This window comes from Sphaerodactylus townsendi, linkage group LG04 (assembly GCF_021028975.2).
Source record: "Sphaerodactylus townsendi isolate TG3544 linkage group LG04, MPM_Stown_v2.3, whole genome shotgun sequence".
NCBI classification, from domain to species: Eukaryota; Metazoa; Chordata; class Lepidosauria; order Squamata; family Sphaerodactylidae; genus Sphaerodactylus; species Sphaerodactylus townsendi.
This window is the reverse complement of record NC_059428.1, coordinates 145,565,549-145,591,258: the sequence shown is the minus strand read 5'-3', so window position 1 is coordinate 145,591,258 and position 25,710 is coordinate 145,565,549. Positions and strand designations below refer to the sequence as shown.

Genomic DNA, 25,710 nt, shown 5'->3' with positions numbered 1-25,710 from the left:
CCAGCTTTTTCCACTAGTGAAATGGAGGCAGGGAAGGGTTCCCTTTCGATTGCCGAAAAAGCCCAGGCTGGGAAACTGCACCGGAGAAAGCCGCGTGAAACCAGGGTAGGAAAAAAAAGGCGGATTTTGTCTCAAAGGGTGATTAGATCTTGTGCCTTTCGTCCCTTCCGCACATACGGAATAATGCACTTTCAATCCACTTGCACAGTGGTTTGAAAGTGGATTTTGCTATTCCGCACGGTAAAAGTGGATTGAAAGTGCATTATTCTGCATGTGCGGAAGGGGTCTAAGTTTTCCCAGTCAACCGCGCCACCTAGGTTCAAGTTCAGATTCCTTCTTCAAAAGACACGTCGCTGTTTCCCAGAACGTTATCCCGAGGGGTGGGTGGGCACGGAGACCCCCTGCCTCAAGTCGTCCAGTTCTGCCTGTCGGGGTTGGCCGTCTCCCCAGATCTTCGAACGCTCCCCCCCACCTCTTGTCTCGTTCCTCGCTAACGTAGCTGTCTATAATTCTTGTGTGCAAATTTAAGGAAAAAATAAATATGGGGAGTTCAATGGGATTGGCGTGCATGTGCTCGCTACGAGGGAAAAACCAAAAAAAAAGACACTTTTCCTCCATATTCTCAGGAGAACATTCCCGAGTGCGGGAGATGCCCGTTGCCTCCCTTCGGTCAGTTTGAGGTGAGAACAAATAACCCTACTAAAAGTCGGTCTCCGACCGCAAACCGAAAGAACAGCACATACACTCATTATTTTTCCCCTTTCTTTTTTTTCGCATTTATGTTTTGGTGGTTTTTGTTCGTTTTTTTTTTTTTTTTGGTGTTGATGCTGTGGAGTTTTTTTTTTGTTCTTTTTGTCGTTCTCGTTTTCGGTCCGGCCCGCCGCGGAAGGGGTAGAGGTGAGGAGTTTATTTTTTCGGCGGAGGTGGCCACGAGGGTTTTTTTTTAATTTCTTGTCCGTCTGTTCTTCGTCTCTCTCTCTCTCTCTCCCTCTTTATTTGGTCTCTTCCTCGCTATGGTTTGTGGTAGCTGTGTATTTTGTCCACGTAAACGGGCGACTTTGCATTGTGCCTTTTGGAGTGCAGTTCCGTGACTTGTCTTATGTTTGTCTGTGGCGGAGTGGTATGAATAACTCTTGATGTGACTTGTGAAGGGTTGTGAAGCATGATATTTTTCCTTCTTTTAAAAAAAAATCAGGGTAATTGGGAGGCCGTTCTCTTAAAATGTGTTTGGAGGTGCTTAATGCCAAAAAGGAGATTGACAGCACAGCCTGAAGGGCAATTACTCCAGGTGAAACCCATTCGCTTCAACGGGTTTGATGTTAAAAAAAGGGCCAGCAAGTGGCAGCCCGCCTACCTCGCAGGGCTGTTGTGAGGCCGAAATAAAGGAGAGGAGAATGATGGAAGCCTCTTTAGGTCCCTGTTAAAGAGAAAGGTGGGGTATGCATCTTCATGGACTGAGAGAGTTCAGAGAGAACTGTGACTGGCGCAGGGTTGCCTAGCAGTCTTCATGTGGAGGAGTGGGGAATCGAACCTTGATCTCCAGATTAGCCTGCCATTCTTAACCACGCTGCTCTTAAGAAATCTCAAAGTGGCTTACAATCACAATCCCTTCCTTTTCCCCCCTTGTGAGGTAGGTGGGGCTGAGAGTTCAGAGAGAACCGTGACCAGCCCAAGGTCACCCAGCAGGCTTCATGTGGAGGAGCGGGGAATCGAACCCGGTTCTCCAGTTCAGGGTCCGCTCCTCTCAACCGCTACACCACACTGGCTCTCTTTCAATGGGCGTACGCTGGAGTAATTCTTCGTAGGGTTGCGCTGTAATTTTCAACAGGAGCGTCTGGCGCCCTTCGCCGAGGACTCCTTTCTGGCAATTCTCCATTTGGCCCAAGGTTAGGAAATGCCAACTCTTTTTTTCACAAAAGCCATTTTCTTCATCCTATTTAGTGTTTTCTGTGCATGCTTTGTATCCCCTATGTGGAGGTCATTGTAACCTGAGAAAGTTAATTGTCAAACAGACCAGTGCAGAATTATTATCTTGGTTGGCAGAGCAGAATTTTTAGAGCCGCAGCAAAACTTCAGGTCCGAGCAGAATTTTCCCGGCATTAGTTTCTTCCTCAGGTCTGTTTTCAGCCATTTTGGACTTCATAATTTGGTCGGCTCAAAACTGCAGTTCCCCGCAATTTCCCTTTACTGTCACTCCCTTTAAAGAAAGGGAACCCCGCTCCCCTCACCAAACCCCTTTAAAATGCCACTTCCGAAACACGCAAACAATATAGAGAAACCACAGAGGTCGGTTATGTGCCTCGGGTAAGTAGCTGTGATTTTTGTTTTTTAAAAATAAAACTCTGGTTTTTGTTTTTATTTTTAGATTTTGGGGGGTTTTTTGTTTTTCCCCAGCCCACGCCAGCGTCCTGAAAAGAGGACAATCTAGTTCGGGTTAGGGTCCCGTAGCGTTCGGGGGAATGTTCGGATGTTGCCCTAGGAAGCTCGTTGCGTCTCGGTGACGTTTTGCCTTCCCTCGGCAGGAGATGAAGATCTGCTCCGCCATTATAAACCTGTTCCATCTGATCCCGGCTGCTCCCCAGACTTTGGTCAAGCCGTTGCTGGAGGTGGTAATGAAAACAGAGAGGGCTATGTTGATAGAGGTAAGAATTGTTCTAGGGGCTCAGGTGCTGCATTAGAATTAATTAAAACGTCCTCTTTTGGAAAAAATCCGTTCAAGCTCTCCCTCGTGGAAAACTCCTGCAGAACGCTCAGGGTCACGCGCCATGCCCACGAGTGCCACGGGATCGGCCAATGCTTTGCTTGGCGCCCGCTAAGTGTTGTAGAAAGTGGCTGGGACCAGAATGGGGCTCTCGTCCCACGCGGTTTTTAATTTGCCGCTGAAGATCTGACCAGCTGTGCGGGCTGAAACGTGATTTCAGTTGCGGCGGCAGCCGCAGCGCTGGCATTCTTTTGCACGGAGTCTTGTCTCCCCGAGGTTTGTGTGGAAAGGGCCGGTGAGCCAGCCAGCGAAGAGAAAAAAAAACAAAAAGCTCTTGATCTATATGGCTATTAACTGGGACTCCTTGTCTGTTTCAGACGAAGCTTGTTTTTCTTCATTTCCTGCAGGCCGGTAGCCCCTTCAGAGAGCCGTTAATAAAGTTTTTGACGCGGCATCCCTCCCAGACAGTGGAGCTGTTTATGATGGAAGCTACCTTAAATGACCCACAGTGGAGTAGGATGTTCATGGTAATTTGGAGGGGGGAGCAGTTTTTGAGAGGGGGTGTTGCCGATGGAGGGTCTGTCTTCGCGTTTACGGGCTGGTACCCAAACCATCTGCCCTATCACATGGTTAACTATGGATAAGAGTGGGGTTCCCAACTTTGTTGGGCCTGTGGGAATTTTGAGACGGGGTAACGTGCGCCACTTCAAAATGGCTGCCGTAAAAGGTGGAGCCAATCCCAAAATGGCTTCCGTAGGAGGCGGAACCAATCCTAAAATGGCTGCCATGAGAAGCTGAGCCAAACACAATTCCAGCAATATCTACAATTGAAGAATGGTGGCTTAAGGAAATAGACATGACTGAGGTGGCCAAGTTAACTTTGCTTCTTAAAGAAGCAAACTTAAATTAAGTCCAAGGTCAATAGGAAACTTTTGATAGAATATTGAGACACATCAGAAAAAAAAAAGGGTGACTAGTGAATTGGAATGTTAAGGACTAGTAACATAAAATCCAGCAAAGTGAGACTTTTAAAATTAATACCGATGCCAAAGATTTAATTTCATTGTGATGCTCAGCAGCCAAGAGCTGAAAGTTTAGGATTTAAGGGTTAACAGGAGCAACTATAAATTTAATAAAATAAAAACTATAAATTTAATAAAATAAACGATAAATAATAAACGAACTGGAGGTCTCGATGAACTAAGTATTTTATAATTTGGTGAATTTTTGTTGTTGTGTATGTTTTGGGATGTGAGTTTGAAGTACAAATAAGAAAATTGTTGCTAAAGAAACGAACTATATCCACTCTGTTAGAGACTTACCCGTGCCCTCTGGGTGATGCGGTGTATTTGAGTATAAAGTTTTTTTTATTATTTATTTATTTATTTATTTATTTATTTATTTATTTATTTATATTTATATTTATATTTATATTTATATTTATATTTATATTTATATTTATATTTATATTTATATTTATATTTATATTTATATTTATATTTATATTTATATTTATATTTATATTTATACACCGCCCTCCCCCGGAGGGCTCAGGGCGGTGAACAACAAGCATAATAGAGCACAATAAAATCAAAGACTAAAATCAGTTAAATATTAATTAATTTGGCTCTATATAAAATAAACCTCACCCCCTTAAAAAGTTAAAGTGCCTGCGTGTGAAACTGCATGAATATTGACTGCCGGCCGATTATCCTCCGGTTTCTTGCCCTCCGCAGAGCTTCTTAAAACACAAGGACGCCAAACCTTTGCGTGACGTCCTGGCGTCGAATCCAAACCGGTTCATCGCGTTGCTGTTGCCTGGCGGGACCCAAGCGGCCGTCAGACCCGGGTCTCCGAGCACCAGCACCATGCGGCTCGACCTTCAGTTCCAAGCTATCAAAGTACGTCATCCCTTTCTGACGGATCGGTGCCCCAGAGATTCTATTGTTCCTTCGACTTCGCGTTTGTGGGTTCTGTACTCAAATTCCTCCTTAGCGGATTTAAAGCTTCTTTATTCGTGCTATTTATAGTCTGCCTTGGTTATTTATAGCCCGCCTTTCTCACTTGGGACTTGAGGCGAATTACATTCCGTTGGATCAGTGTAGTCAACAGAATGGGACTTTCAGCAAACATTGAGATAGGACGGTCAAGTTCTGGAACCGACTAGAAATCCAAAAGATAGGAACTGGAACGTAGTATAGGGCAGTGCAGAAATTCCATAATAGAATCCTATTTGCAGAAAACTGTACACAATACCGAGGGCGGCCACGTCTGAAGTCAGAGAATTAGGTTTGAGTCCAGTCGTGCCCAGATAATTTTCGAGGGGTAAGCTTTTGAGAGTCAGGGCTCTTTTCGTCGTCGGAATAAAAACCGCTCAGGGCTTCCCAGCACGTTGATTGTGGAGCGCGCTCTCGAAGGCGTTTTTCTTTTCGCGCAGATCATCAGCATCATCGTGAAGCACGACGAGTGTTGGCTGGCGAACCAGCATTCCTTGGTGAGCCAGCTGAGGCGTGTGTGGGTCAGTGAAGCTTTTCAAGAGAGGCACCGGAAGGAGAACATGGCCGCCACCAACTGGAAAGAACCCAAGCTCCTGGCGTTCTGTCTCTTGAACTATTGCAAGTACGTTGGCTGGTGAATTGAATTGCGGCGCTGTTTCCGTAGAGGGAATAGGTCCCGAATCTAGGGGCAGGGGTGGGCGCTTCGGTTTAGAAGAAAAGTTGACTGAAGGGCAACTGTCCCTCTAAGGCTTCCATAGGGCTGCACGGAAGCTCGTTCCCGCTGCATGGAACTGAGCCGTAGCGAGAGCTCCCCCTGTTGGGTGCCTGCCCAACCAATAAGGCTGCTACTCAGCTTAGAAGATGAAGAGTTTGGATTTATACCCCACCTTTCTCTCCTGTAAGGAAACTCAAGGTGGCTTACAAGCTACAGCCAGTCCTGACAAACTGTTAACACCGAGTTACTCTTGTCTCAAAGATGGCTGCTGGAAGTTCCGGTACTTAGCTCTCCGTTTAACGCAGTCGCTCTTTTCCAGACGCCACTCAGCTGCCTTTTCCTTTCCCTTCCCGACAGGAGAAATTACGGAGATATAGAATTGCTCTTCCAGCTTCTCCGAGCCTTTACCGGCCGCTTCCTGTGCAACATGACTTTCTTGAAGGAATACATGGAGGAGGAGATTCCCAAAAACTACACCATCGCGCAGAAGCGGGCGCTGTTCTTCCGCTTTGTCGACTTCAGTGACCCCAACTTCGGAGACGAGCTCAAAGCCAAGGTACGGCCTTTCAGCAAGACGTACCTGTTTTCGTCAGCAACCCTTTTGCATAGATGGACTTCATTTCCAGAGTGGATCTATGTTCTCCTTGACAGTCAGTGGTCGCGTCCGTGTCGTACGTTGGCCAGAGTTACGGTGGCATCTCCATAACCTTATTTTCTCTTTCCTCCCCTCGGCAGGTTTTGCAGCACATCCTCAACCCGGCTTTCTTGTATAGCTTTGAAAAGGGGGAAGGGGAGCAACTCCTGGGGCCCCCCAACCCAGAAGGAGACAATCCTGAAAGCATCACCAGCGTGTTCATCACAAAGGTACGATTTATGGCTAGTTTCAGCTCATTCAGTGTTGTATTTCGTGGGAGCCTTCGGAATTCTCGGACAGCATGGTGGGCGGAGCCATGAAATGGCTGCCCCGGGAGGCGGAGCCTGCCACAGAAACGGCTGCCATCGTTTCCCTTCCGTCGCTCAGTGTTTTATATATTTATTTTTTATTTAGTCAATTTCTATCCTGCTCTTCAAATGCATCCCAGGGTGGCTTGCGCCAAATAAAAACGCATTAAGCAACTGCAACAAAAAACGTCATAATCCACATATAAAGTATTTCCTGTAAATCCAAACTCCTCCTCTTCCTACGGTTGAGAAAAGCAGAGTATAGATCCAAATCCTTCTTTGAAGAACACATGATTCCCTAGCCTTGCCCTCCTCTGCAGGGGCAAGCCGAAGGATTGTGGCACGTGCAGTGGAATTTTTGACTCCCCTTTTTTGCTGAGTGGGGTCCCTCTCCGGCCCACCCCATGCCACCAACTGCCTTTGTAAGCCTCCTGTCTATTTCAAAAGCAGCTTTTAATGTATTATGGGAGGAGCTGGGTAAGCGCATGTTCCATGCCTTCTTAACGCACATTTGTTTGGATTCCGGCCCTCTCGGATTACAAGCTCTTCCCTTAGGATCTTACGACAACGTTGTCTCAATTTATTCCCTCCTCCCCCTTGCTCTTTCTCGGGGCCAGGTGCTCGATCCGGAAAAGCAGGCGGACATGCTGGACTCTCTCCGGATTTACCTCCTGCAGTTCGCCACCCTGCTGGTAGAGCACGCTCCGCACCACATCCACGACAACAACAAGAACCGGAACAGCAAGCTGCGGCGCCTCATGACCTTCGCTTGGCCGTGCCTGCTCTCCAAGGCGTGCGTGGACCCGGCCTGCAAGTACAGCGGGCATTTGATCCTGGCGCACATCATCGCCAAGTTCGCCATCCACAAGAAGATTGTTTTGCAGGTATTTCTGTTTGCGCTCGGAACCTCCTACAAGAAACAGGTGGGAACCGGAAGAGAGGGACTTACAGTGTTGAGGAATAGTCAGAAGTGAAGCCAAATGGGGCATGGATGACGTTAAAAAGGACTTTTTTTGTTCATGCAAGCCAAGGAGGTTGACAAATACGCTGTAGGCGGGGGAAGTGTTCAAGCAGGTCACGGGTTTCGATTTGATTTGACTTTTAATTTATGTACTTCCCTCCCCCGAAGGGCTCAGGGCACTGTACAAGATAGTAAATAACAACAGCATATCAACACAATAGCCACAAACAACGTCAATTACGACAAATCCTGACACTGGCCCAACATCTCGGGTTAACAACTAACACATATCAGCATAATAGCATCGTAACAATTTGAAGAAGAAGCAACCCTTTATTGGCATAGACAACAGTACAACCATAATAAAAAACGGATTAAAAAGCATATACAATGCAGGATGAAGGAAATCTACTGGCGTTTAGTAATTTCCAGGAGAAAGTCTGCCGCTATCATACAGAGAGAAGGATCAGGGTTGTCCAACAAGTAGTGTAATCTAATTAAATCGGGGAGATGGGGTAAATGTAAAGGAGTAAGAGTCACATACTTGGATCTGATTTCCTTGAATCTGAGACAGTGTAGTAATTGGTGGGCCAGAGATTCAACTGAGCCATCGTTGCATGGGCACAATCTTTTAGCCTTTTCTTGCTTATTAAATCTGCCATGTAACAAGGCAGAAGGCATAACATTAAACCTGGCGAGCATTATGGCTCTCCTTTGAACAGGGTTTATTAAGCAATACAGGTAGTGTGCCAAGTGGCCCCGTTCAAATGGGAGAGAAAAATACAGGGGGGAGCACGTTTTCTTGGCTGCGGCATCGTAACAATTTGTAACAGTACCATAGCATCTTACATTTCACGGCGTAATAATAACATAACACCAAATAACACAGCATTCTAACGATGACCAAAAATATCAATCCATAGTACATGAAAACCTAACCATTGCAACTAACAAGCCTCAGAATTAATTAACCTGACAGCCAAGACAACAAAGGATGGCGACTTCCCTAGGTTCCGTAACCGGGTTTCTCCGCCCCTGAAATGTTTTGTTTTTCACCCTGTCTCTCGCCCGCGTGTTGTTTCCAGGTGTTCCACAGCCTCCTGAAGGCCCATGCCATGGAGGCCCGTGCGATCGTTCGGCAAGCGATGGCAATCTTGACGCCGGCGGTGCCCGCCCGCATGGAAGACGGCCACCAGATGCTCACTCACTGGACGAGGAAGATCATCGTGGAAGAGGGCCACACGGTCCCTCAGCTGGTCCACATTTTGCATTTGATCGTCCAGCATTTCAAGGTATTTTCAGAGCTGTGTGGATTATTTCCAAAGTGTGTGAGAGGGGAAAGGGCAAGTGAGGGCAAGTGAGGTGGGAGCAGAAGCCAGCTGGCGAGAAGAAGAAGAAGAGTTTGGATTTATATCCCCCCTTTCTCTCCTGCAGGAGACTCAAAGGGGCTGACAATCTCCTTGCCCTTCCCCCCTCACAACAAACACCCTGTGAAGTAGGTGGGGCTGAGAGAGCTCCGAGAAGCTGTGACTAGCCCAAGGTCACCCAGCTGGCGTGTGTGGGAGTGTACAGGCTAACCTGAATTCCCCAGATAAGCCTCCACAGCTCAGGCGGCAGAGCGGGGAATCAAACCCGGTTCCTCCAGATTAGATACACGAGCTCTTAACCTCCTACGCCACTGCTAAAGTCAAGTTAAATTGGAATGCGATCATTGTACCTTTTCAAGATGAAGTCGTGCCCATGTTTGTTTATTTAAGGCATTTGTAGCCCTCCTTTCTTACATCTTGGGAACAGAACAAAGGAAAAACTCAGGTGGGTGGATAATTCCCAGACTCCTTTTCACCTGGCCACCAAGCCCACACAAGGGATTTTTTAAAATTAAGAAATATGAAGGCAGTGTTGCTGAGAGAGCTAGCATGGACTCTTAACCTGGAGAGCCGGGACTGATTCCCCAATCCTCCACATGAGCAGCAAACTCCGATCTGGTGAACCGGATTCGTTTCCTCGCTCCTACACATGAAGCCTTCTGGGTGACCTTGGGCTAGTCACAGTTTTTCAGAACTATCTCAGCCTCACCGGCCTCACAAGTTTGTTGTGGGGAGGGAAAGGCAATTTTTAAGCCACTTGGAGACTCCTTAAAAGTAGGGTATAAAAATGGACTCTTCTTCTTTTCCTTAAAAATACAAAAGACAGTTTCCACTAACATAAAGACAGTCCTGATGTGATACGTTAGTAACCTTTTTTTTTTTGGGGGGGGGGGGGGAATGCCTCCGCAGGTTTATTTTCCGGTGAGGCACCATTTAGTCCAGCACATGGTAAGCGCCATGCAGAGGCTGGGGTTCACCCCCAGCGTGACCATCGAGCAAAGGAAACTGGCCGTCGACTTAGCCGAAGTGGTGATCAAATGGGAGCTGCAGCGCATCAAAGACCAGCAGGTGAGAAGAGTTTTCTTCTGCGGAACGTTCTCAGCCTCTCTCCGGATTAAATTGGCACGCGCAAGGAGAGCCCTTACCATTGCGCGTTCTAACATTATGCCCTCTGCCCTATTAAAGGGTAGGTTCAGCAATTTAGATAAGGTTATGCAGTTGCAAACTTAATGTGGTTGAAACCCTGACTCACCAACTCTTGCACTGCACCAGATTTGCTAACATCAGATCTAAATATACCAACCTACATTTTTTCTTCCAATCTGGGGTGCCTGATCTGACTAGGTTATCTCTATTGTTTAACAACTCGGACCCCGGTCTTTGTGAAGAGATCACCAATTTCATTGCAGAGATAGTTGAGAGTTCCCAGTAGAACGTATTTGTTGTGCTCCCTGTGGGGCCTTTTATCTATCATGTATCCATGCAATTGTTCCCGATTCATGTAACTTTTTTCTGCTTATGCCAATAAAGGCTTATGTATGTATGATTAAATTGGGCTCCTTTAGTTGTTGTTTGCGGGTGTGCACATCGGCACGTGTTTCGTTTTCTAGCCGGATTCGGATATGGACCAGAGCACGGGTGGAGAAGGATCCAGTTCTTCCTCTTCTGCTGTCAAGAGGGGCCTGTCCGTCGATTCCGGCCAGGAAGTGAAACGGTTCAGAACGGCAACGGGAGCCATCACCGCGGTAAGGGTTTTGGGCTTTCGAACAGCCCGTCTCGTGAAGCGAGACAGCCCGTTTCATGCCGCATTTCCCCGAAAATAAGACAGGATCTTCTATTAACTTTCGCTCTAAAAGATGCGTTAGGGCTTGCTTTCAGGGGATGTCTTATTTCCGCCCCCCCCCCCCATGATTTTATGCCCCCCACGTGACCAGATCAGCTGTTCTGGGGAATCTGTATCTATGGCTTATTTTTGGAGTGGGGGTTTATTTATTTTATTTATTTATAATTCCACTTATATACCGCCCTCCCCCGGAGGGCTCAGGTTGTATTTCAAGCATCCTCCAAAAAAAAGGGTTGTATTTCAAGCATCCTCCAAAAAAAGCAATCATGCGAGGACTTTTTTTCAGTCTTATTTTCGGGGAAACAGGGGTAGCTGTCGAAGCTGCTTGTAGCTATTTAAAAACAAAAACGCCAAGAACGTGCCCTCGATTTTGATGTCCGATGTCCCCCCAGGTGTTCGGGCGCAGCCAGTCGCTGCCGGGGGCCGACGCGCTCCTCTCAAAGCCCATCGACAAACAACACACAGATACGGTTGTCAACTTCCTCATTCGAATCGCTTGCCAGGTACTGTGTGCCTCTGGGACGAATGTGGTAAGGCTTCGTTAGTATCCCAAAGTCAACCTTGCTGCCCCACCGCAAATGGTGTCCGTGATAATTTAGTCGGCCCGGGATAGACACAGAGGGGAGGAAAATCTAGTGATAAGGACCACATCCTCTCTTATCCTTGAGAAAGATTTTTTTGTGAACACTGTGTAGGTAGCCCTAGTTAGCAAACCTAGCCCTAGTTAGCAAACGATGGTGGCACGATGGTGTTAGAGGTGGGGGCACAGTTACGGGTGTTAGAGGTGGAGGTACAGTTACGGAAGGTAGAATCGGGGCATCGTCACAGGTTTTAGAGATGGGGCGCAATTACAGGTGTTAGAGGCAGGAACCTGGTTACAAGAGAGGCAGGGCATGGTTATGGGTGTTAGAGGCAAAGTCATGGTCACCGGCATTAGAAGCAAGGCACAATTATGGATGTCAGATATGGGGGCACAGTTGTGAGTATTAAAGGTGGGGGCACAGCGATAGGTATTAGAGGTATGAGATGGCTTTGGACATTAGAGGTAGGGTCATAATTGCAGATATTTGCCTGCCAATGCAGAAAACTGCAGAGGAGGTTAAAAGGGCTGGGGTTAGACTGGGGAATATGGTGGAAGGAATGTTTCCATGGGACATCTAATGGTTTGGGAAGGTGGGATTTGGGACCATCTGAGATGCTTGTGATGGGAGAGGAACGGCTAGTGTGTACTGGGAGTCTCCGTTAAAAGGATAAATACTTCCCGGGGAACGCACAACTTCAAAACTTTGAGCATGGCTCAGTCATAGTTTCATGGGTGATCTTTGGGGGTGGAGTGCTTTTCTTACTCACTGGCTACCGGAACGCTCCCATCTCGAACTAGCTCTTCTTCTTTCTCTTGCCCTCGCTTTCCTCGATAGAATGCTTTAACCATAGCGCTCTAATTGCTTTCTCTGAGCCCTTGTCCGCAGAAGGCCGAACGAACTTTCTCATTGGCCCGGGGAGGCATAGCGGCATTAAAACATTAACGACTCCTGAAAGCGTACGGTGATGAATGTTTGCGGCCCGGTAATCATTCTGGTTAATTGCTAGGTAAATGACAACTCTAACACGGCCGGCTCTCCCGGAGAACTGCTTTCCCGCCGCTGCGTTAACCTCCTCAAGACAGCTTTACGGCCGGATATGTGGCCAAAATCGGAACTCAAACTGCAGTGGTTCGATAAACTTCTCATGACCGTGGTAAGTGACATTGCGGCCTTAAAGAACCCTTGAACATCAGTAAGGTGCAATATAATTAAATGCTTAATAAACGATCTTGGGTGTTCCGGGAGCTGTCATGTTCGCATCAGAATGCATCGATTCCTTTCAAAAAAAATGCAAACAACCTTGGTGTGTGTATGCGGGGACCGAAGTCCGCAGCGTGGCGCCGGCTGCAGAGAACCGGGAATTTTCACTCCGGCCTCTTTTAATTGGCAATTTAATGCGGTGTCACGACTTGGCGAACGCTCGGCTAACGGGAATTGATTTACAGTCTCAAAATAATTACCCTCGTCCTTGTTCTTGACATCAGAATCAGACTGTTTTTTTGGAAAAAGTCAGTGGCTGAGAATTGGAAATGAAGGCTGGCCATTCTTTTTCGGGCTTGAACGCAAGCGATACTTAACTCGGGTGTTGACATTTTTCGAGTTGGTCGGGGACTGGGCAGTGAGGCTGTAAGAGGTCCCAGATTCCTTCGTAGGATTGCCATTGGGAGCTGGCCTGTTTCTTTCAAACCCTTGTAATAAGTGTAAAACTGCCTTCTGTCGAGTCAGACCTTAAGTATGGTAAGTCATAATGATTACCTACCCCCTTGCATTTGCAGGCATTGCGTTTTCTGGCCCCAGCGTGGTGTAAGTAGTTAAGAACAGGTGCACTCTAATCTGGAGAACCGGGTTTGATTCCCCGCTCTGCCACTTGAGCAGTGAAGGCTTAGCTGGGGAACCAGATTAGCTTGCGCACTCCAGCGCAAGCCAGCTGTGTGACCTTGGGCTAGTCACAGTTCTTCGGAGCTCTCTCAGCCCCACCCACCTGACAGGGTGTTTGTTGTGAAGGGGGGAGAGGAAGGGAAAGGAGATTGTAAGTCCCTTTGAGTCTCCTTACAGGAGAGAAAGGCAGGATATAAATACAGACTCTTCTCTTCTTGAAATAAATGTAAAACTGCCTTCTGTCAAGTTAGACTCCAAGTATGGCAAGTCATAATGATTACCAACCCCCTTGCCTTTGCGTTTTCTGGCCCCAATTCGTTCTTTCGCAATGAATGCTTAGCTGCCTCCCCTGAACAATTATGATTTGAGCTCATAGTTAACCAAATAGTTGCCAAGTTATTAAGTTATTGCTTTCACGGCCTGATTCAACTGGTTGTGGTGGGTTTTCTGGGCTGTGTGGGCGTGGTCTGGTGGATCTTGTTCCTAACTTTTCACCTGCATCTGTGGCTGGCATCTTCAAGGTGTATCACAAAGAGAAGTCTGTTACACACTGTGTCCAGTGAGAAGGGAAAGTTTAGTGGGGTATATATTGTCCAAGTCGCAGGGTGGGGAACCAATCAGTAAGTGTTTGGGTGGAACTTCAACCACACCTTTGCATAGCTTGGGTTATTCACAGTTCTTCTGTGCTCTCATCCCCACCCGCCTCACAGGGATGTGTGTTGTTGTGGGGTGGGGGTGGGGGGAGGGAAAGGAGATTGTCAGCCCCTTTGAGTCTCCTTACAGGAAAGGGGGGATCTATAAATCCAAACTCCTCCTCTTCTTGTGGAATCCTGCACGGCTTTGCTGCCCTGTGGTTCTCGTGCGCTCACACATGGATGAGTCGAGCCGATGTTTTCTAAGTCTCCTCTCTCCCTCTGGTTTGTCTGACCTCAGGAGCAGCCTAACCAGGCCAACTTCGCGAACATTTGCACCGGGCTGGAGGTTCTCAGCTTCCTTCTGACGGTCCTGCAGTCTTCCGCTATCCTGAGCAGTTTGAAACCCTTGCAGCGAGGCATCGCGTCCTGCATGACCTGTGGAAACACCAAAGTGCTGCGAGCCGTTCACAGCCTCCTCTCTCGCTTGATGAGCACCTTCCCGACAGAACCAAGTACGCCTGTCTTTGTATATTATTATCATTATCATTGTCATTATCATTATTATCATTATTATTGACCAAAACAACAAACACATTGTATCACAACCGCCAGGTCACTGGTTGGAGTTGGCCTTCTATCCGCTTCGAGTTCCACCCTGGAACTTAGGAAGACCTGATATATCAGCGTAAAATGCTTGCAGAGCCGAGTAGAGCAACTTTCTGCATTTGGCAGACAGTGATTTTATTGATGTCAAGTTGTTGCAAGTACTGTCCTCTTCCTCTTCTTCTTCTGGAGCAGCAGTGGCGTAGGAGGTTAAGAGCTTGTGTATCTAATCTGGAGGAACCGGGTTTGATTCCCAGCTCTGCCGCCTGAGTTGTGGAGGCTTATCTGGGGAATTCAGATTAGCCTGTACACTCCCACACATGCCAGCTGGGTGACCTTAGGCTAGTCACAGCTTCTCGAAGCTCTCTCAGCTCCACCCACCTCACAGGGTGTTTGTTGTGAGGGGGGAAGGGCAAAGAGATTGTCAGCCCCTTTGAGTCTCCTTACAGGAGAGAAAGGGGGGATATAAATCCAAAGTCGTCTTCTTCTTCTTCTTCTTATTATCATCATCATCATCATCATCATCATCATCATCATCATCATCATCATCATCATCATCATCATCATCATCATCATTATACTTCATTAACCACTTCACCCCCCAAGGGCTCTGAGCGGCGTACAGGGCCCAAAACAAGGCTGATAAAACAATAAATACAAATATAAACAATAACATTCAAACCCTTAAATTTCCATAGCAGCGTCTACATAAAATTGAATTGAAAATACATTGTTTATTTATATTCACGGTGTCCGATCCCAAGGCTGGGAGGGGGCCAGCAGTGCCGAAGATGATGGACTGCAGTACCGGCAATGCTGTAGATGGCGCAAATACAAAGCAGGGGCGTCAGGAGGGGGCAGGCAACCTGCATCCGGCCTCCCCAAAAGCCTGGTGGGACAACTCCGTTTTGTAGGCCCCGCGGAACTCACCGAGATCCCACAGGGCCCTAACAGCTGATGGAAGAGTGTTCCACCAGGCAGGGGCCAGAGCCATAAAGGCCCTGGCCCGAGTTGAGGAGGTTATCAGGGCGTCCCCGTGTTTCTAGTTATTTCCATACAAATTTTGTTCCTAGGAGTGAAGTGTCTCATAACTAACTGATCTTCTTGGTTTGGTTCCTTATGGTCTGTTATTTTTTTTTAATTGCACTTTCAACCCCAATTAAAAGTGGGAGGAGAAAAAAAAGTAAAAATAAGTAATCACTGGGTATACATCATTATCCGCCGGCATAAAAGCTTAATAATCTGTGGCAGTTATTGCTTTGGCTCAAGGAAGGCACGTCGTAAATTTAATGTCTTTTGCAATTACTGTTTTTTTTTCTGCTTCGAAGGCGCAGTTTTTCAGTTGTTGAACATCGCTGTTTTAATAAGACAAGAAAGGGAAATTGGGTGTGAAGGCAGACCTCGGGAAGCGTAGGAGGGAAATGGGAAGAGCCGATGGTTATGAATAAATTTCAGAATAGAAAAGGGACCCCTTGTGGTCGGATATTCCTCCCCCCCCCCCGCATACTGTTTAATTTTCAGTGTTTTATACGCTATTTTAAAGTTCTCAAAGTTGCGAGCAAACAACAAACTGCGACCTCTGTCAGAAAGCAACAACCAAGTTATCCTAACGAGCCAGCGTGGTGTAGTGGTTAAGAGCAGGTGCACTCTAATCTGGGAACCAGGTTTATTCCCCGCTCTGCCACTTGAGCTATGGAGGCTTATCTAGTGAACCAGATTAGCTTGTGCAGTCCAACACATGCCAGCTGGGTGACCGTAGGCTAGTCACAGTTCTTTGGAGCTCTCAGCGTCACCCATCTCACAGGGTGTTTTTTTGGGGGGGAAGGGAAAGTAGATTGCAAGGAGATTACAAGCCCATTTAAGTCTCCTTACATGAGAGGAATGGGGAATATAAATCCAAACTCTTCTTCTAAAACAGTGGAGGTATTTCCTACACTTCTCGAACTCTGCCACTGAAAACCTGCCGAAACAGATGTTTTTCTACATGCCTCCTGAATGAGGCAAGTAGATTAGAAAGTTGAGTCTTTATAGGAAGCGGATTTGCTCCGCATTGGAGCAACTACTAAAAAATCCGCCCCACTACTAAAAGTCCGCCCCACTCTAAACAGAGCCTTGTTGATGCATTTTAATGATGGAAAGTGTCTGTATGTTTGCGGATCGGTAGACACAGGGAAGGTAGAAGCGCTTCTTGGAGCAGCAGTGGCATAGTGGTTAAGAGCAGGTGCACTCTAATCTGGAGGAACTGGGTTTGATTCCCCACGCCTGAGCTGTGGAGGCTTACCTGGGGAACTAGATTACCCTGTGCACTCCCACACACGCCAGCTGGGTGACCTTGGGCGAGTCACAGCTTCTCGAAGCTCTCTCAGCCCCACCTACCTCACAGGGTGTTTGTTGTGAGGGGGGAAGGGCAAGGAGATTGTAAGCCCCTTTGAGTCTCCTGCAGGAGAGAAAGGGGGGATATAAATCCAAACTCTTCTTCTTCTTCTTCTTGTACTGTGGCATCGTGGGGAAAACCGCTGGCTGACGCGAAAGGCAGCACCCATCTTTTTTCTCATCACAATCTTGTTAACTCTGGTGCAGGCACTTCGAGCGTAGCCTCCAAATACGAAGAGCTGGAGTGCCTCTACGCCGCCGTCGGGAAGGTTATTTACGAAGGGCTGACGAACTACGAAAAGGCGACCAACGCAAACCCTTCACAGCTTTTCGGTGAGTTTCTCCCGTCTCTCGCGTATTTAGACTCCGCCTTTCTCACCGAGGCTCAAAGGGGATGATGCAGCACAAGTCGATGGCGAAAGGCAGATGTTGATGGCGAATGTCTCATTTATTTATTCGATTTATATCCCGCCCTCCCCCGTAAGGCTCAGGGTGGCGAACAACGATAATATAAATAACAAACAACATTGGTCATGTTCTTAAGAACATAAGAACATAAGAAGGAGCCTGCTGGATCAGACCAGAGTCCATCTAGTCCAGCTCTCTGCTACTCGCAGTGGCCCACCAGGTGCCTTTGGGAGCTCACATGCAGGAGGTGAAAGCAACGGCCTTAAGAACATAAGAAAGAGCCTGCTGTATCAGACCAGAGTCCATCTAGTCCAGCTCTCTGCTACTCGCAGTGGCCCACCAGGTGCCTTTGGGAGCTCACGTGCAGGATGTGAAAGCAATGGCCTTCTGCGGCTGTTGCTCCCGAGCACCTGGTCTGCTAAGGCATTTGCAATCTCAGATCAAAGAGGATCAAGATTGGTAGCCATAAATCGACTTCTCCTCCATAAATCTGTCCAAGCCCCTTTTAAAGCTATCCGGGTTAGTGGCCTCCTGCACCTCCTGTGGCAGCATATTCCAAGCACCAATCACACGTTGCGTGAAGAAGTGAAATTTCGCACATGAGTCCTAATTCTTCCCCCCAGCATTTTCAATGGATGCCCCCTGGTTCTAGTATTGTGAGAAAGAGAGAAAAATTTCTCTCTGTCAACCTTTTCTACCCCTTATGTCATGGTCAATCAACAAATCGTCAATAAGCGAAACATTATGAAATTGCAAGGGCATCAATAAACATAAGCAACACAAGCAGCAAAATATCAATAATCATAACGTGACACGTGGCAAAAATATCATAAGCATGACATCACAAAATGGGGAAACGACAATAAACATAGTACAATAGCATGAAACGTAACAGTATGAACAACAGGACAACCATAGCTATAACAGTCTGTATGGCAAAGAATATCACTAAACATCACATAACGGCATAATAATACCATTGTTTACAAAAAAGATCCATGACCTAATAGTCATGGTAAACACAGATGGTGACTTCATTTTTTAATGCGAATACTACAAAAACATAGTGACCTTGTACTGACCATCTAAGCCAGAGGTGTCAAACTGTCGCTCTCCAGATGTTCATGGACTACAATTTCCATCAGCTTTGCCACTTGGCATGCTAGCAGTGGCTGCTGGGAATCGTAGTCCATGGACATCTGCAGGGCCAGAGTTTGACACCTCTGATCTAAGCATAGAAGTGATAGGGTGTGTCTTGTAAGCACGGTATAGCTCAAGACTGATCAACAGGAGGAGACGTTGCATGAACTATATACCAGGGGCAGGTATTATCAAAATCTGAGCAAGCTTAGGACGCTAAGCATAACAGAGCGTGGGAATATAATGAAGACAAATGGTATTACATCAGTAGAAAACAATGAAATGACTTCAAGGTGCAAACTGCTACAGCTTCTTTCCCTTTCCCTTTATAAAGCTCCTTCCTGAACTCTGCTGTTATAGGTTGGGCCGGCCAACTCTCCTCTTGCTTCTCATATTAGCTTGTTTTTTTTTCCTGAAATTAAACCACCTGAGAGCTCGTTTCTTCTCGGAGCAGCGTAGCAGTGACGTGCGGGTATAGTTTGGCAGGGCCGCCCCCTCTCCAGAGCCGGCTCCCTGAATTACTTCTGTCAATAAAGCGGGCTTGCGATTGCCGTGGTTTCTGGCCGGGCCTGCTGCTCTAAATGGCAAATGTCCTTCACCGTTTTTGCCCGTGATATGGGCCGACAGGCGTAATTTCGTTGGGGGAATTGCCTATTTGCCAGGCGTCAGGTCGGGCTGCGGGGACACAGTCAGCGAGAAAGATGGTTTCTCATCGTTTGTCCGGAATGCTCCCAAGGTTAGAACGAGACCATTCTCTCCGGGGCCCAGTACACACAACGTTGCTTTTTAAAAAGAGGGAGAGAAAGTAGGGGCTTTTCTTTAACAGGATGCAAAATATTGAGTATCCTTTCGGGAGTGGGAAAGAATAACAAAAAGGAGCGAGTTATTAATTTCCTTGGGCTCCCGAAATGGAGTGTCTAACTCAGTGGTCCCTTGCACCTTTGGGACGTGGGCGCCGCCACAAAATGACTGCCACAGGAGGCGGAGCCAACTGCACACAGGAAAAACATAAGAAAGAGCCTGCTGGATCAGACCAGAGTCCATCTAGTCCAGCACTCTGCTACTCGCAGTGGCCCACCAGGTGCCTTTGGGAGCTCACAGGCAAGGATGTGAAAGAAATGGCCTTCTCGCGGCTGTTGCTCCCGAGCACCTGGACATGTTAAGGCATTTGCAATCTCAGATCAAAGAGGATCAAGATTGGTAGCCATAAATCGACTTCTCCTCCATAAATCTGTCCAAGCCCCTTTTAAAGCTATCCAGGTTAGTGGCCATCACCACCTCCTGTGGCGGCATATTCCAAACACCAATCACACGTTGCGTGAAGTGTTTCCTTTTATTAGTCTTAATTCTTCCCCCCAGCATTTTCAATGAATGCCCCCTGGTTCTAGTATTGTGAGAAAGAGAGAAAAATTTCTCTCTGTCAACATTTTCTACCCCATGCATCATTTTATAGACTTCAATCACATTCCCCCTCAGACGTCTCCTCTCCAAACTAGAGAGTCCCAAACGCTGCAGCCTCTCCTCATAAGGAAGGTGCTCCAGTCCCTCAGTCAGCCTATTGAAAAATATACTTGGAAAGCACGACGAGACAGAAAGAAACCAACTCAGAAGCAACATTGTTTTAATCTGCCCAGTCAGTTGGATCAACCGCTGCCTGTCCATCGCACCTGGCTGCACACATTTTCTAAAAAAGCTGGAGCGTGCCACATTGGGGTCCAAACCATTGCGGTGAGGGGAGTTTGCAGAATTCCTGAGTTATGCCTGAGAGGAAGGCCTTTGATGGCTAGCTGGACCAGGGTCAACTGTTGAAACTTTGTGACTGAACTGTGGAGTTGAACTCGAGTTAATTACTTCTAACAACCCCCCGTTTGTCCTTAGGCACTTTAATGATTTTGAAGTCGGCGTGCAGCAACAATCCCAGTTATATCGACAGGCTGATTTCGGTCTTCATGCGATCCCTGCAGAAGATGGTGCGGGAGCACTTAAACCAGCAGGCGCAAGCAGGGCCAGCAGAACCGAACACTGGTAATGCACATCACTTCCTGTCGGGATCCCGAGGGTGAATTGTGCAGGGAAGTCACTGTGTTGCTCAACATAAGGGCTCAGACTTGCTTAAATATTAGCATCTCTCTTAGCCTGGGTTTAAACCTGAGACATCTTGCTCTGCAGTTAAGCAACTGATGGGTAAAGTTGTCGAGGTGAAGAGTCTGTGATGCTAAGGTGGACTCTCATTTGGAGAACTGGGTTTGTTTCCCTGATCCTCCACCTGAAGCCTGCTGGGTGACCTTGGGCCAGTCACAGTTCTCTCAAAACTCTCTCAGCCCCACCTGCCTCTTTTGTTTTTGGAAGAGGAAGGGAAAGGAGTTTGTAAGCCACCTTGAGTCTCCGTACAGGAGAGAAAGGAGGGGTATAAACCCAAACTCTTCTTCTTTTTCTAAAGTTCAAGACAAGAAGTAACTTAACAAACTGATGTTTGGGTCTTTGTTTCTTGCCTAAGACGCAACGTTTGGAAAAAATATATACATAAATATATATATAATATGTATAGTGACTTAGATTAAATACATCATTAGAAGAATTTACACATCTAATAATTACAATAACTCTTACAAGAAAATATTGTTTTTGTTATTGTTTAATTCTCAGATCCAGCTAAACCAATGCGGAAGCCAAAAAGTAGTACAGATAGAAGGAATCAAACCAAGCATTTTGTTTAAAAGATAAGAGGATAGAATTGGAAAAAGTGGCTTGGTAGAACAAATGGAACAACTTTATTTATTTTGTATAAACGTAATTGGAATGTAACTGTTTACTTTTGTGTATATTTTTTAAAAATAATAAAGCTTATTATAAACCAAAAAAAAAGAAAAGAAAAAATATATACATACGCATGCTTTTATTGGCATCAAAGCAACGTTAGATTTCTTTTTCTGTTAGAGGCGGGCACCGGTTATGCCTTCGAGGCGATGCTCTTTTAGCGATTCGCTCTTCTGCACGCAGCTGTGTCTTCACTCTACAGCAGTGGTGGCGAACCTTTGGCACTCCAGATGTTATAGACTACAATTCCCATCAGCCCCTGCCAGCCTGGCCAATTGGCCATGCTGGCAGGGGCTGATGGGAATTATGGTCCATGTATCCGGAGTGCTCAAGGTTCGCTCCTACCAACTCTGAGTGTTCTTCAAAAGGTTTTCCCTGAAGCTGTATGCACAGCTCGGGCTTTGTGGATTCACTTGAAAAGAAACCAGACTCAGATGCCGGGGAGGAATTGGCTGCAATGTCTGACACAGAGTGATTTAGTCGCCTGGGCGCTTGTCCGATCGCCATCAGAACCCTGGTCTGATTCTCTCCGCAGCCGGCACGAGCGAACTGGTCATGCTGAGTCTGGACCTGGTGAAGACCCGCCTGGCCGTCATGAGTATGGAGATGAGGAAGAACTTCATCCAAGCCATCTTGACGTCGCTCATCGAAAAATCGAACGACGCCAAAATCCTCCGGGCGGTGGTGAGGATAGTGGAAGAGTGGGTGAAAAATAACTCTCCGACGGCTGCCAGCCAGGTAACCCAAAGGATTTGTAACGGTCCTAGAACAGTAACAGCATAGAAACCCTAGAACAGTGATGGCGAACCTTTTCACGACCGAGTGCCCAAACTGCAACCCAAAACCCACTTATTTATCGCAAAGTGCCAACATGGCAATTTAACCTGAATTTTTAGGTTTTAGTATAGAAAAAATGGTTGACTCCCAGGCGCGCGTTGCTTGGGAGTAAGCTTGGTGGTAGTCGGTGGCTTTGCTTTGAAGCAACTGTGCAACACTTCGAACGGGTAAATCACGACCCTAGAAGGGTTTACTCAGAAGCAAGCCCCATTGCCAGCAACCGAGCTTACTCCCAGGTAAAGGATCATGCTTTAGTTCTTCCCATGAAAATCAGTAGGGTTTAACAGTGCTTAACAGGGTTACCTACACTGCTTCTCTAAAACTAGGTCTTACGTTTAGTGTAATAATCTCCCTGAAATAATTGCACTATTATCACATGGCGAGCTCTGAGTGCCCGTGCCATAGTTTCGCCACCACTGCCCTAGAAAATCATAGAATGATAGAATTGGAAGAGACCCCCCAAGGGCCATCCAGTCCAAGATTTCTGTCTCGGTGTGCACGCCTTCTGATATGATTTGCCAAACCAACCCTGGGATTGGTTGTGGTGGGTTTTCCGGGCTGTGTGGCCGTGGTCTGGTAGATCTTGTTCCTAACTTTTCACCTGCATCTGTGGCTGTCACACCTCTGAAGCTGCCATCCACAGATGCAGGCGAAACGTTATGAACAAGATCTGCCAGACCACAGCCACACGGCCCGGAAATCCCACCACAACCAGTTGAATCCGGCTGTGAAAGCCTTCGACAACCCTGGGATTATTCAATACCAGTTCACACCACTTGCTATGTTCCTGACATTTGTTTCGTTTCAAACTGTGCATTGTGTCCCAATGTTTTGTGGGTATCTTTGGACGAGTTAGACGTAACCCTGGAGAATTGCTGCTTTTGTGGGAAGAGGGTAAATATTATGCTCGCCATGTGAATTATCTGCAGCTGCATGTTAGAACGGTGCACACAAACACGTATGACTTAGGTGCTGGGTGGTTTCCGGGCTGCATGGCCGTGTTCGAGTAGCGTTTTCCCTGACATTTCGCCTGCATCTGTGGCTGGCTTCTTCAGAGGATCCTCTGAAGATGCCAGCCACAGATACAGGCGAAACGTCAGGAGAGAATGCTGCTAGAACACGGCCATACAGCCCGGAAACCACACAGCACCCAAGTGATTCCGGCCGTGAAAGCCTTCGACAATACACGTATGACTTAAGTGTTTGCTGGGTGCTTATTTGAACGGGAGCTGCCAGACGCCAGATGGGAAAACTAATTTCCATTCTCCCTTTCCTTTTCAGACACCTACCCTCCGTGAAAAGTCCATTCTGTTAGTGAAAATGATGACCTACATTGAAAAACGTTTTCCAGAGGACCTTGAATTAAATGCCCAGTTCTTAGACCTTGTTAACTATGTCTATAGGTAATTATAGCAATTAATCACCTTTTTTTTTCCAGCTTGCCAGTTCATAATTTTGTTCCCCTTATGACCTTAATAACACACCATCCGTCTTTTAAAGCTAATTTAGATTTTGGAAGGGTGGGGCGAAATAACACCCCCGCTCCCTTCCAAATGTTTATTTGAATGTATTCGCTACATCTGTTTGGCTACAGGGGGAAAGAACGCCTGCTGCGATACGTACACATGCCGTAAAATTTTATACGTGCGAATACCTGACAAAATTACGCCGCGTCTGCTATAAATAGTAATTGATTATAATTGTTCAGAGTTTTAATAACAGTCAGCTAAACTGGGTTCTTGGCATTAGCATAAGTCTCTCCCCAAATGCGTTGCTTTGAGATGCTTAATTGCTGTTTTGACAAACGAACTGCACCAGTCAAATTTATCCTCTTGGCCGAATATTACGCGCAAAGCTACATGGAGGCTATTGTTTCTGGAGCACTTCGTACCTGCTAAGGTACGGTTGTAGCCACGAAGGATACCCGTCCCTCCGAGGTTTGCTTTGCCGGTTGGCCCAAGCATCTTGGATGACGTTTGACCCCATGCCATGTGACCGCTTCCCGATACTAAAGCGATCGCTCTTCCCATCTCTGTTAAGGAACGCAGCCTCTCTTGGCCTGCACTGCATGGGTCCTTGATCTTCTGTTTTGCCTAGTGTGGCGTAGTATTAACAGCAGTGGACTCTAGCCTGGAGAACTTGGCTTGATTCCCCACTCTTCCCTCGGGGATGGGGCGGTCTAGAAGCCCAAAGTATAAATAAATAAATAAAAAAAATGAGTGGCAGACTCTTATCCGGTGAACCAGATTTGTTTCCCCACTCCCACACATGGAACCTGCCGGTGACTTTGGGCTAATCGCTGTTCTCTCCGAACTTTCTCAGAGCAGGCTGTAAATTTGAACTCTTCTTCTTCCTTTCTTCATCCTCCCCTCCCCAAAAGAGACGAAAGCCTCTCGGGGAGCGAGCTGACGGCGAAGCTGGAGCCGGCTTTCCTCTCGGGGCTCCGCTGCCCCCAGCCGCTCATCCGGGCCAAATTCTTTGAGGTTTTCGACAACTCGATGAAGCGCCGAGTCTACGAGCGCCTGCTCTACGTCACCTGCTCTCAGAACTGGGAAGCCATGGGGAACCACTTTTGGATTAAGCAGTGCATCGAGGTAAAGAGGCAGACAAACGTGTGGAGACTTTTTTGAGGGAATCAGGGCCGGTTTGCATTGGGCGTGTTGTCCGGGCCCCGATCTGGTTGATGTCATCAGATCTCAGAAGCTAAGCAAAGTTGGGCCCTGGTTAGGACTTGGATGGCAGACCACCAAGAAAGCTCAGAGTTGCTGTGCAGAGGCAGGCGGTGGCAAACCACCTCTGTTCATCTCTTGCCCTGTCCTAGATGGCCGAGGCTAGCTTGAGCTCATCAGATCTCAGGAGCTAAGCAGAGTTGGGCCCTGGTTAGGACTTGGATGGCAGACCACCAAGGCAAATGGCAAACCACCTCTGTCCAAGAGGGATATTGACAAGCTGGAATGGGTCCAGAGGAAGGCAGCCAAAATGGTAAAAGGTCTGGCATCCATGCCCTACCAGGAGAGACTGAGGGAGCTGGGGATGTTCAGTTTGGTGAAGAGAAGGTGAAGAGGTGACAAGATAGCCAAGGTATCCTGTTAAACAGAACTTCTTCCCGAAAGGTTATTCTCAGAGTTTTGTGTGACCTTCGCTCACCACCTCCTGCAGCCGCCATTTTGTGATCCACCTTCATAATTCTTCATACGTCTCAGTACGAAGAGCTAGAAGTTTTAAGTTTCTTCTCTTTGGAAAAAATACGTTTAGCTCTTGCTGGCTGTGTGCGAAAGGAACACCGCCATTGGGACGAGCTGCCAGGGAGCCACTCTCCCGTCCATCACCAACGTCATCAACCTCGCCGACAGCCACGACCGGGCGGCCTTCGCGATGGTGTCCCACGTCAAGCAGGAACCACGGGAGAGGGAAAACAGTGAATCCAAAGAAGAGGTAACTCCTGGTTTTCTCAGTTGGCGGCCATCTTTCCCTGCCCTGTTTGTGGTTTAAAATACCCTTTTAAAAACTGTTTCAGCCAGCGTGGTGTAGTAGTTAAGAGCAGGTTCGCTGTAATTTGGAGAACGGGGTCTGATTCCCCGCTCTGCCACTTGAGCTGTGGAGGCTTATCTGGTGAACCAGATTAGCTTGTGGACTCCAACTGGGTGACCTTGGGCTAATCACAGTTCTTCAGAGCTCTCTCAGCCCCGCCCACCTCACAGGGTATTTGCTGTGGTGCGGGGGGGGGGGGGGGGGGAAGGGAAAGGAGTGTGTAAGCCCCTTTGAGTCTCTTTACAGGAGAGAAAGGGAGGATATAAATCCAACTCTTCTTTTGTCACGTTGGGTTTTCTTTTCTTTTTTAATATCTTTGTTTTAAAAAAACAAAGGAAAAAACATAAAACATCAAGGAAGTCAAAATGCAGACATGAA

At 47.2% G+C, this 25,710-nt stretch overlaps 1 protein-coding gene across 1 annotated transcript in view; it reads left to right on the top strand.

Annotated features, from left to right (window-relative positions):
* Nucleotides 1–25,710, top strand: part of LOC125431384 (transformation/transcription domain associated protein) — a 100,142-nt gene that overhangs the window by 33,960 nt on the left and 40,472 nt on the right. The window contains exons 25-44 of the mRNA XM_048494146.1: nt 539–680; nt 2,523–2,642; nt 3,109–3,228; nt 4,438–4,602; nt 5,139–5,320; nt 5,771–5,969; nt 6,149–6,277; nt 6,973–7,239; nt 8,402–8,608; nt 9,593–9,751; nt 10,294–10,428; nt 10,919–11,029; nt 12,117–12,263; nt 13,922–14,135; nt 16,807–16,932; nt 20,026–20,172; nt 21,500–21,702; nt 23,083–23,204; nt 24,182–24,395; nt 25,057–25,236. Coding sequence (XP_048350103.1) covers nt 539–680; nt 2,523–2,642; nt 3,109–3,228; nt 4,438–4,602; nt 5,139–5,320; nt 5,771–5,969; nt 6,149–6,277; nt 6,973–7,239; nt 8,402–8,608; nt 9,593–9,751; nt 10,294–10,428; nt 10,919–11,029; nt 12,117–12,263; nt 13,922–14,135; nt 16,807–16,932; nt 20,026–20,172; nt 21,500–21,702; nt 23,083–23,204; nt 24,182–24,395; nt 25,057–25,236 — 3,289 coding nt within the window. The remainder of the gene's footprint in view (nt 1–538; nt 681–2,522; nt 2,643–3,108; nt 3,229–4,437; nt 4,603–5,138; nt 5,321–5,770; nt 5,970–6,148; nt 6,278–6,972; nt 7,240–8,401; nt 8,609–9,592; nt 9,752–10,293; nt 10,429–10,918; nt 11,030–12,116; nt 12,264–13,921; nt 14,136–16,806; nt 16,933–20,025; nt 20,173–21,499; nt 21,703–23,082; nt 23,205–24,181; nt 24,396–25,056; nt 25,237–25,710) is intronic.